Source organism: Corvus hawaiiensis, chromosome 27, assembly GCF_020740725.1.
Source record: "Corvus hawaiiensis isolate bCorHaw1 chromosome 27, bCorHaw1.pri.cur, whole genome shotgun sequence".
NCBI lineage: Eukaryota > Metazoa > Chordata > Aves > Passeriformes > Corvidae > Corvus > Corvus hawaiiensis.
In genome coordinates, this window is record NC_063239.1 from 3471140 (window position 1) to 3483265 (window position 12126).

Genomic DNA, 12126 nt, shown 5'->3' on the forward strand with positions numbered 1-12126 from the left:
TTAATACTGTAGCCCCGGTTATGCTGCACACAGACAGAGTATCCTCTCTCATGTGCACTTGATGAGTTCTTTGGACATTATTGGCACTGCTGCTGTTATTCAAGTCCTCTTGCTATTTGCTGCACAGAATTCTTGTCATAGACATTTTAGAGGTTCCAGCCTCCTGCTCCATGGATCCTGTATGCCCACTGAGAAGCACAGCTGGAATCTGCATCTTTGGAGAGAGGCAGATGAAGGTGTCTGCCCCTGTTTATGCTTGACTATATATTTGGCTGAATTTAGTACCAGAGTAAGTACACTTCAATAGGAAGAAAGATTTTCATAGAAGTACTAACTTTTATTTATTAGTCTCAGTCAAAGCACATCAGGTTACAATGCCATCAGCCATCGATTGTGGGTACAGCTCACCTGGTACAGCTGCAAGTTGCTTGTACATGTATGTTTGAGACAAAGGGCAATCCAAGTCCTCTGGGCCCCAGTTTGGGGGTTGGACGGTTTGGGCGTTTGGGCCCTTTCTAAGAATCCATTTGGTGAGCTCTGCCAACACTTCCAGATTTCCTGGCAAGGGATTTGGTCTGTTTTCTATCTTTAATACATAACTACAATAAGTCACATGCAACTCAAAAAGGACTCAATAACTGTGTTCATATAACAAGCTAGAGAGCTGCCTCATAAACAGCATTGGAACATTTTTTTTCCACAATGTGTTTTGCTGTTGCCCACTGACCCTGGCAAAGACAGGACTGTGTCTTTGAAGCACTCTGCATGACTTCCCAGTGAGGGCTTCCTGCCGAGGTAGCCTTACCACATCTGCAGGGAAAGGAAGGAAGTGCTCTTGACTATGACTGCCTCTCAAAACCACAAAAAAGAGACGTATAGCTGCATCCAAAGCACAGGTATCATTCCTGTCAATCACTACTTCCCTGTCAGTGCAGATGGCCACATCAGAAACTCCACATGCAGCGCTGCAGCAATGACAGAATGGCTCTGGTCCCCTGTAACCTGCCCATCTAAGGAAAATGCACAAAGATTTGAAGCTAGGATCCTGAAGCAGGAACAGCAAGAAGCCAACCCAGATGACGCTTGGCAGATTCTCTAATGGCAGTGAACTTCTGTTAATTCACACTCTCGTTTGCTCACGTCTGCTCTCTGTCACACCTCCTGTCTGCAGGGCATCCTCAGAAGTCATTAACACATCATGCCACAGCCCTGGTAAGTCCTCACAGTTCAGCACTTGCACGAAATGTGGGAACACACAGGACTCTTGAACGCTTGCTCTCTGGGGTCATCCTAAGATTGAGACAACCTCCAGCCACCCTGCAGAACACACAGAGCAGAAACACTCTTCAGGACATGCCTGGCTGTTTCATGTGACAGCTCCACCCAAAGCACAAATATGCCTGCGCTGGACAGGGAGCACAGATGAGTGACAAGATACTGTTCCTTAAATCCTTGATGCAGCCCCTGTCAAATGAAAGCTCAGCTGTCATCATCCTGAGTTACAAAGGCTGGGTGCAGGGAATAATGGAGGAGTGACAAGGTTATACATCTGGACCGTCCTTGTGCCAAGAGACAAACAAGAGGTACAGAGCACAAAAATGGACAGTACAAGGTCAATCAGGTTATCGTTACATGCACTTAATACAAAACCCAAGAAATTGCTATGGAAACTGGAAAGCAACAAATACAATCATGGTCCAAGGAGAAGGTTTTTGGGCTACACAGCATTAAATAACAGAACTCACTGACTCCAAGTATCACAGAATACAAGGTTCTTGCAAGATACAACCGTGCTGTTCATGGGACACATACAACCACACAAAAATTCCAGGAAATGCTAAAGGATACTAAACTGAAGACATAACAGCTCATAACAGCAGCTCACATGGCATGGGATGAGAAGAAATTTCTTCTGAGGTCGTCATCTCCTTCATTCTGGCCATCTTCTCTGCTTTATGTCATGCTAGGACTTCCCTGGATCATAGGTCATGCCTCTACTAACTTTCACTGCAGCTATGCTTGGTGGGCTCAACCAGAAAGACAAGACACTGATACCCTGCACTGTACAAACATCAAGTGAATGAACAGTCTCTGCCCCAAAGAGCCTGTGTCTGCTTTACAAAGCAAGATACAGCTGGAAGGCACTGGCAGAGGAAGAGAAGGAGCCAATGACACCACAGTGATTTCAGTATATTCCAGCAGCCGGTGCAAGGGCCTTTGGCATGGACACGACACGAGTCCCATGCAGGCTCACAGGGCACTAAAAGACACTGACCTAACACAAATCAAACCCCCACAACTGCTGCAGCAAAACAGAATGAGAAATTCCAATACATCCTGGTACACCTCTGCTTGGCCCCGAGGAGACTTGTACAGGAAAAGCACTATCACTAGAGACACTGAGGCTTTGGGGCAGGGGCTAACAAGAGAGAGCTGGCCCAATAGAAGAATGACCTGATTTGGTGGTTCTTCACATAAGATCCCCTTTACAGCCCTCTGGCAATGTGAGAGGCAAGTTGCTCCATCAGCTTCCAGTACAAGTACTGCAGGGAACAGTCCTGGACCTGCAGGCACCGAGCAATTATTATCACTGGAGAAGGAGGCATCTGACACGACAGTGTGGCAGCTGAATGACCCCCATATCCAACTCCCCAGCTGCTGCCTGCACACCTCACATCTGTCCTGATGTGTCCACTGATCTCCCCCTGATGAGCTGCTCTCTGTGGACACAGACCTCTCCGGGTTGTCCCAGCCTAGCTTTAAGAAAAGCAAGACTCCTCAGTACTCTCAGGGCCCAGCTACTAAGACGCTCCAACAGCAAAGCTCTGCTGTGAGGCTCCTGCTCACAGAGGCACATGGAAGTCTCCAGCTCTTTGGGTAAAGGCAGAGGAGGAGCCCACCTAAGAATTCCTGTGTCATAACCTCCTATCAGATATACCCTTGATTATCCTTGGTTTCACCTCTCTCCTCACTGCCTTTCTGCACTGGTGCATAGCACATATACCCTCAGACCCTCCTGTGAGAAGAACATTCAGATTCAAGAGGTCTTCAAGGGGCAGCAAAGCTATCTTAGCAACATGCCCACTCCTGCAGGAAGCTGGAAGCAAGAAAAATCTGGCAGTGACTTTCCAGAGAGGAGCTACAGCTCGAAACACCTGGCAGACCCCAGGCTCCAGCATGTTGGTGTCAGCAGAAGGGACAGACACCTCTTCATTGCCCCTGATCCTCCTCACCTGCTGCCAGCAAGGAAAGATGACCCACGTCCCATGCACAAATATAGCCTGCCCCCAGGAGCAGCAGAACCCACAGTCCTCTGCACAAACATGCCTTCTCTGTTAGGGGTCTGCTCCCGCTATGCCCTGGTTTCAGTATTCTGGTGCAGATTAAGCAAGGGAGAGAGTGGATATAAACACTAGTCCTTCACAAGAGAAACGGGTGGGGGTCTCTTGTCCCTTAGCTCTGAACGCAAAAAGCGATTGTGGGAAATGGAAGGAAGCTAGAAACCAGCAATTTTATCTTAGAGATCAAATCTGTTACTGGGCTGAGTGAGTCTATTAAGCTGCCTTGATAAACCCCTCACTTCCCTTTCCCCTTCATTAGGCTTCTTTATATCCGTGCTCCCTCCCTCCCCCCACTCCCTGCAAGCTGTCAGGGTAAACAGCAGATTTCTGGTCCCAAAAGTTGTCCTCTGTTTGACAGACTGTTTCTTGTGCTGACTGCACACAGGTTTGTACAGAGACTAGGCTGCCCCTCTGTCATTCTCTCCCCATCCTCCAACACCCCCCAAACACAAACAGCACTCACTGTCACAACCACACCTGGATATAGGGCTGCTCGCCCCAATGCCACTGACCTTTTTCTTCCGGTCCCGAGAACGGTTCCTGCGCTTGCGGTTGGATTCTTCCTTCTCTTTCTGCTCCTGCAGAGCCTGAGCCTCAATATCTTTGATTTTCTTCAGCTGCTTAGCTGCTTGAGCCATGGCTGGTCAGACTGCAGTCCCCTCCAGAGCTCACACCTGCACTTTCTGGGCAGCACCCTCCGACTCCTGGCCAAGGAAGTATGTTCCCCTCACTCAAATGCTGTCGACCCAGATGAGCGTGAAAGCAGTAACGAGAGGAAAATTGAAAGCAGTCAGTAAGCCCCAAAGGACAGCCAATGTCTCCACGTAGTTGCTAGATGCAGTTTGGGACACCTTTAGAAACCATTAATAATCCCAAATCCAGCTGTTCCAGAGGTTCTATGCACCATTGCAGCAGCCCCTGACTGCGCTGGCACATCATGCAGAAGCCTTCTTGTGGGACAGGACACTGGATTGGTGCTCTCTCCCTCACTGTTTCTCCTGCAGTATGCGAAGAGATGCAGGCAGTCAGCCACAGGAAGGAAAATAACTCCCAGCAATTAATGCATGATGACAATAGAGAAGCAGTGAAAAAGGAGGCCGATGCATTTCATCCGACTCCTGAGTTCTCTGTAGCAATGCCTAAAGAACAGTAACCTGCACGTATTCAGTCAGGGGCTTTACCACTGCAGTGCTGCTGAGGCAGGCACATATTCCAGTCTCTCCAATTTTCTTCCTCCCAGTCAGTCTCTGTGCAGCAGCCGCATCACTCACTCACTCTCTGGGTTACGATTCCATCTTCTTTCAAGGGGAGCAATAGGGAATGGCTGCATCGGTTAGCAGGCAGGCAGCATCTCTGCTCAGAAAACAGCCGATACTGCGAAGGATGTGCCAAGTACTGGAGCAAAGTGCAGCTTAGCAGCATCTTTTCCTCCTCGCATCTCTCCACTGAGTGAGCAGCAAGAGGAGGGGAGGGATCTTAGCTGTGGAGACAGAAATGAAGGGTTCCGTCTGCTCTTTACACAGCAGCAGCAAAGTAAACCCAAGCCACCAGCTCCTGCCCACCCAGGCATCACCAGAGCTCAAATCCTCTCTGAGGATACCTAGGCAAGACTCCCAGAGTGTCAGCCATCCCTTCTCCACACGCAGCCCTACATTTCACCTGCAGCTGTCTTCCAAAAGCACAAACAAATCCATGTTGGTACCCAGGGGTCAGGTCTGGAGGAGTACCTTTGGTTCCTGCACAAGGCACCAGTGTGTGAGGGGGCCAGGATAAAACCGAGTGGGATTTTCGGGGTGGGCTCTTTGGTGGGGGCCACACCATCACCTGCAGCAAAGTGTGCTTATCTGTTCAGGCACCTCTGAGCAGCCCTGCCTTTATCAGCTCAATTCTTGTCCCTTGGAAAAAACATTGCCTAGGTGCAAACCCATGGGGCAAAGCACCCATGGGAAAACTATCTACCCAGGTGGAAGCTCTGCAAATGCTGCACTTTTCTGGAACTGGCTCCCCAAATTCTAGGCAGTAATGGTCCCTCTGTATTGAAAGATGGCAAAGCAGGGATTAATGTGAGTTCCTCAGCAACTACCCGACAGTAGTTGGGTACTACTATTTAGACTGGCAGGAAGCTGAGATGCAAACAATTGTACAGACACTGTAGGTCACTTTTTTGCTAGAGTAAGTTTTCTTGCATTTTTCCCCTTTGCTTCTTTTCCCTTTGAAGTTCCCCCAGTTCTTTTGCTTCACTCATAGACCAAGGAGTGTGATAAAATCAGGAAAAAAGTTTGGTGCATCATACAGTTTTTAAAGAATATGATGACTGATAATAGAGAAGATCCCAATAAAACATGAAGAATAGGAAATTAAAAAATTTTACGTGTTTCCTAGTACAGCTTTAGTTTTGTGTATTTTACTCACATAGATAAATAATACACTCAAGTCTAGATACAGCTGCACATCTTTTTATAGCAATATTCTGTCAATAGCCATATTAAAAAAAACCACAACCAAAATTAAATAGAAGCTGCAGAGTTAAAACGCTCCACAGACAGAAGGGAGCTGGGAGCACAACGCTGGGAGCACCTCACCTCTGGACGTTGAACTTTGCATCCTAAATCAGATCTCTGCTAGTTTGCAATTCTTTCTGTGGAATTTCCTAATTTTTCAAAACAGGGAACTCAGGAATGACACCAAGTTCTGCTATATGCAACAGCCTCGTTTCCCACCAGATGCACTCAACCAGTCTGGGCATCAACTGCTCAGCGCCAGGGGCCACCCTGAGCTCCTTGTATGACCAGCAAGGACGTCTCAGCCTTTGCTCGAGTCCTGCCTTCCAGATTCCAAGACTTAAGCAGGGTCAGACTTCAGAATGCAGGCCCACTCCGTGCCAGGGCCTGCACACTGACACCCCAAGGGATGGCTGTGCTGCACTCCAGGCTTTGGCACAGGCATTCTTTTTTTCCCCGATGTCAGAACGCGCGCTGCAGACGCCCCGCGCCGCCAGCCAGCGGGAACAGCCGCCCTCTGCCTGTCTGCGGCAGGACACGGCCTCCTCCTGCACACAGATCCCACCTCTTAACTCCTTACAAGCCACAGCACGGTGAGCACATGGCAGGAGCAGGAAAATAACCTGGAACTGCTGAATGAGATGCTGAGGCTAGCCAGGCTTTGCACGCCCACGGCGTCGGAGGACACTGTGGGCATACAGTGGAGATGCTTCAGCTGCTAAAAAGCAAAATTCCTAAGTTTGCTCTGGGAACAAGGGGCAGAGTCCACCAGCTCTGGGCAATTCAACCAGTTTGTTGAGCCTAAGAGTCTCTTGGAAAGCTTTTTATTTTGTCACTGCTGCTTTTAACCTGCTAACCTGTTTGCTGGCTTATGCATCAGGCGCCGTGTTCTTTCGTTTTCTGCGCAGTGAGAAGCATGTGAAGGGGAACGTGTGAGACCTCGGTTATCTATTTTTCTTTTCCTGTTCCAGGCAGCTTTATGCAGTGTTACCAGATGCTCCAAACAAAGGGCTGGGGGAAAAAAGCAGCAGCATTAAAGAAGAGGGACATTTAATGAACTCAGAGGGTAGAGTCATAAAAGCCATCTAAGACAGAAGTTACTCATAAAACCAGCCTGGAACATGCTATTCCAAGTTAACATCACAGCTCAGTACTTAGTAGGGCTCAGAAGAACTCGGAGTTCTGCAAGTGCTTTGAGTGACCGTAAGGGAGACACTTTCAGAGGAGGTGCAAGTCTTACTAACATGGGTGTAACTAGCTGCCAAATCAAAGAAGGCTTCATGCCATGGGCAGGCTATTCTGCAAGTGCGGACTCTTTAACTAGTTGAGTGGCCATTCTTGGAGTCTGGACATGCTTAGGCACAGCTAGCCTAATGTTCTTCACTTTTGCCTGCAGGCTTATGCCTGAGAAAGCCTCCAGACACGTTTACTCGGATGCGTGGCTGCCATTCTGTTTAATGCACAATGAGGCACTCATTCAAACAAAAATAATGAAAAGATTCTAATGATTCTACAAAGAAGCACAAACTGCATATAGTGAGGCTGGAAGGATGTACTAGCATCTCCCATGTACTAGCAGGCAGACAGTTCAGGAGGCAGCTCTGTATCACCACAGAATTGCATTAGGATTGTCTGCCCTTTGCCTTAGGTGACCCCACTGGAGCAGGGGTTGGAGCAAATGACTGCCAGATGTTCTTCCAACATCACTCATTCTGCAATTCTGTGATACATGAAGGGACTGCACATGCTAGCAGAGAAACTCTAGACTGAGGTACTAGCACAGGTTGCCCAGAGAATTTGTGGTTGCCCCATCCCTGGAAGTGTTCAAGGCCAGGCTGGATGGAGCTCAGAGCAACCTGGCTTAGTGAAAGGTGTCCCTGTACACAGCAGGGGGTTGGAATTGGATGATCTTTAAGGTCCCTTCCAACCCAAACTATTCTATGATTCTTTGATTGTATGGTTTGGGCCCAGTCTCCTTCTCCAGAGGCCCTTAAAGCACAGGCTCATTGGAATGCTGGAAAGGGATGCTGAAGGGAAGATGAGATGCAGAGAACTTTTCAAAATACTGTTCCTGGCCATAGCTTTGATCCTAAACCCCTGTCCCCGTGGCCCGGTGCATTACCGCATAACTGATTGTCTTGGGGCAACTTTATGATGTGTATCCCCTATCGCTGCTCTATGCCCAGAAATTAACTTTGTGCCTTTCTGTGCCTTTAAACTGAGCCTGAGAGGGGGGCGAGGAAAAAAAACCGAGCAAACTTTTCAAAGCAGTTGTTTCAAGGACACAGATACACACACTCCTCTGCTTCTGTGGTAGAAAGAGCAGAGGAAGCACCATTATCAGCCAGTTTTTCGGCTCCTTTTCTCTGGAGGGAGACAGAGAATTGAACTTTGTTTTCCTGGGACTTCAGTTTTTCCCTTCTTCTCTTCTGGACTGTTTCAACATCAGAACACATTGGGAGAATTTTTCCACCGAGGCCCTGGAGGTGGGCCCACGACCCAGCTCCGAGGAGGAGGAGAGAGACCACATCTACAGAAGGACTCTGAAATTTTCCCAGGTTTCTCTGTACAGTGAGAGGTTTTATTACTTAGCATTATTATCCTTTTCCTGTGTGTTTGTTAAATAAATAGTTTTTATCTCTTTCACTTTCCTCCGAGAAAAATTTCTTTTTTTTCCCCTGAACCTGGTGGGGGAGGGGTGGTTGTAACCTGCCTTCTATCAGAGGATATTTTTCCTCCAAATTTGTCCAAACCAGCACACTGATCATGACTGGAAAACCACTAGACACATGAATTGCAAAATACCACTAAGTCCCTGCCTGCCCACAAAGCAGAACAGAGAATCAGCTAGCAAGATTTCAGATAGTCCCAGGTGCAGACTCTGTTTGTAAATCAGAGGGATTATTGATCTAATGCACTTCAGGTATAGCCTGAAAGACACCAAAGGCATCATCTGCCATCCCCAGAAAAGGACAGTGCACTTGAGTAGATGAACAGCTTTTACCAGTGCAGCTGAGAGAGATACTTGCACTTTTCTAGGGCTAGAAATGTTTCCCTGTTCAAACTCATTTTCCTTATCACCTTACCTAGAGAAATATTGTATTCTTCAGACCCTGACTATAACACAGTTATCTGCAGCTGTACATAAGCTGTCAGAGCTTCCAGACAGTGCTACCCCATAACATCACAATTCCCTTTCTATCTTCCTTCTGCACCAACATTTGCTGCTTGGACTTGCTGAGCCCTGTGCAGAATTTGTGATGAAGGTTCTTGCGAACAGCAATCAGGTTTCCAAGCAGATCAAAGTGTCTGTCTCACAGCTGGATAGACAGAGAGATGATCAAGGGTATCTGCAACGGCCTCTAAAGACACTGTTTTTTTCAGTGCTTTCCTTTGTCCCCAGCCTTTCAGCCATCACCTGCTGACCCCTTGCTGTATCTACCCAGATCACTTTCTGAGGACCAACTTCTGTGATTTGCTTTGGTCTCAAGAGCATGCTCACTAACACAATGCAAAGGAGGACAAGGACACTCCTGAAGTAACTGCAGTCTTGCCTACTTCAGACTGCAGAAGATTTTTATCAGAAGGGAACACACAGCAACTTGAACCCGCTCCCCTGGAGAACAGCTCCTCCCAGCAGGACTGACTGAAGCCCTGGTCCAGGAAATCTGCTGACCAGTAACAATTCAGTTCTTCCTATGTGACACCCTTTTACCTTTCCCCCAAGATACCAGGGAAGATTTCATCGCTACCAAATTCTAGGTTCAGAGCTGTTGTCTTGGTACCTCCCTAGCTGCTAGGCTTTGAATTGATGCTTAGCACTCTGATGGGGGGAAGCAGCATACCAACTGAATGGTCTTTGGCATCAGTGGCAGCTGGTTTTTAAAATATCTCTTGAATTTTGACAGCATGATTGAAAAGTCAAGTTAACTGGATTTGGCAGAGTAAGTAACTCTGCCATACATGTAAGATTGTCGTGAGCAGGAGCTTACGCTTAGGACGTTCTCAGTTAGAAAGCATTTGGCCTCTGAATGATACCAAGCTTCTATGTGTTGTCCGTGTATGGTTGGTAAAAAGGGACCCTAGAGATCTGCTGCAGATAAACAAAAGCTCTTTGTCTTCACCATTCATGCAGGACTCAGGATAGAAGAAGTGGGAAATGGACTCAGCAATTTCACTTAACTCACCACATAATTTTTTTTGTCCAACAGTCATTTTTATCTTCTTTGGAGTTGTTTGGGAAGTATCTGGAACTGCAGATGATCTCCTGTTACTGCTTGTTCCTATTGGGTAAAATGGGGAAACAGAGGATGACAAGAGTTTCAGTAAACACTTTCTCCTTTAGCTGACAGGTACCATGTGCATATATTAGCCAACATGTAAGTAGAAATTTTTCAAGAATTTTATTTAATTATTTGTCACACAGCACCATATTTATCACTTTTTCCTTGAAAACAGATTATTTGTACTATGATAACTCTCTTTTACCTCAATCACACACTGGGATTCTACTATGGGACACAAATGACGAACATACTGACAACAGTCACTATCTAGAGTTCACAGAGCAAAGTATTTGGCAAGGGAGAACAAACAAATACTGACAGAGGAACTCTTAGGAAAATTATGACACAAAATGAACAAGGTCATTATGTGCCAGTTTCACATACAGAGCTGTCCAGCAGAATAGAACCTCCCATAAGGAAGGAAGGAAGCAAGGAAACAAATTCCTGACTCTGCAAGGCACTGCAGCTGTTTCAAGAGATTAAGCATGTAGCTGGAGTCCTGCCTTGCTCTAGGTGAAAAATCAATATTTGGTGAAGTTGCTGAGATTCTCTGTATTTGGGGCGAAAGAATTTTACATTCAAAGCTCAACTTCAGGCATCTATTTTTAGGTAAATTATTCTGGCTGACAAGCTGTGAAGATAAAAGATGCTGCAAGTCTCACCTCAGACGCTGTAAACTTGGTCTGCCTCAGTCAATCTGCATTCTTCTATTACTTGCAGAGATCGGATCTCAGCAAGGAACTCGTTCCCTGAGCTGGGAACCTAATTAAGATGGTTCAGTTCTTTTTAGCTTTTTCTGAATTATCTCACTGATGAGCTTTCAGAACTGCCATAACCCTTTAAGATCATTCTCCTTTCAGTTAGTCTCTTTCATGAACCACAACTCTAGCCTCCCAGACAGTAGTTTGTTGCCGTAGGTTGCGTTCAAACTCCTCCCTGCATATTGAGAGCTGGAAGCAGACATTTTGGTTCACCTATCAATTAAGTTAGAGCAAACCTGACAGTGTTGAACAGAGCAACTCTCCCCATGTCCACAGTATGATACCTGGCCATGGCACTGCAGAACCTGGAGGAGCAGCTGTTCACACCATGCTCTGTGGTACCAAAGGTTCTTGCTCTTCAAGACAGCCCGATTTCAAACCCGTTTTGGCTTGGCAACCCTCTCAAAAGAAAACAAAATAAAAAACCAAAACAACACAAAACCCTCCAACAACGCTCCACCCCCTTTCCCCTATTTAGTCATTCTCTAATGGTAGGATTTGACAGTTTGTTGGACAAGATTTTGAAAAAGAGGTCACCTTGTTCATGGCTCCCAAGTGTGGCTGTCATCAAGTTAGCGCACACAAACCGAGGCTGGCTTTTTTGTTGCTCTTTTTTAATTAACAACCAGTTAACAATGCAGCCTGTTTGATCAAATAATGCTTTTTATAAACAGCTTGCCTTCTCGAAGACAACCTTGTGACAGCATGTCTGTGGAAAAGCCTTTGGAAGGTTCTGGTGGCCACTGGGTCTTTATATGGCTCGGGCCAGCCCTCGGACCACAGGAGGCTGAGGCAGTGGTTCTTGTCCCGAGGCTTATCATGCTTGTCACAGGGAAACAAACTCTGGCATCGATCACACACACGCTGGAACTGTGCTTCCCTCTAGCGTTGTCAGAGCTCTGAGCTTGTGGAGAATGTGCAGCGACGGAGCGGGATGGCACCACAATGATCCAATTGTGCCTTAAAGCTGCAGGGCAAACCTTGCTGGGTAAAATGGCTCGTTCTCCTCCTATACAAGGTTCTCATTACAGATGAAAGAGCAGCTGAAGGGCGTGGGGGAAACTTCAAACACACACGGCCAGTTTTAAAGGATGCAAGTCAAAATTAAAAACTGAAGCTGACAAAAACCAGGACCACACTTGGGTTTGGGGCAGCCCCGGCAGAGAGGCATTTGAAGGTGGTGATTTCTGGAGAAGCTTCAAGTTTGTTTTTCTTAATTTTTCTCTAATTAGAAATT

At 46.8% G+C, this 12126-nt stretch overlaps 1 protein-coding gene across 12 annotated transcripts in view; it reads right to left on the bottom strand.

The window, feature by feature from the left end:
- ANK1 (ankyrin 1) overlaps positions 1-4806 on the bottom strand; it is a 55771-nt gene extending 50965 nt beyond the window's left edge. For 5 of the 12 annotated variants that reach the window (XM_048287356.1, XM_048287357.1, XM_048287354.1 and 2 more), the window contains exon 1: positions 3854-4804. In XM_048287356.1, coding sequence (XP_048143313.1) covers positions 3854-3979 — 126 coding nt within the window. In that variant the 5' untranslated portion in view covers positions 3980-4804. Of the gene's footprint in view, positions 1-3853 lie in introns of all 12 variants that reach the window. The other 7 variants (XM_048287355.1, XM_048287352.1, XM_048287361.1 and 4 more) reach the window with 3 other exon arrangements.
- Positions 4807-12126: the final 7320 nt, after the last annotated feature.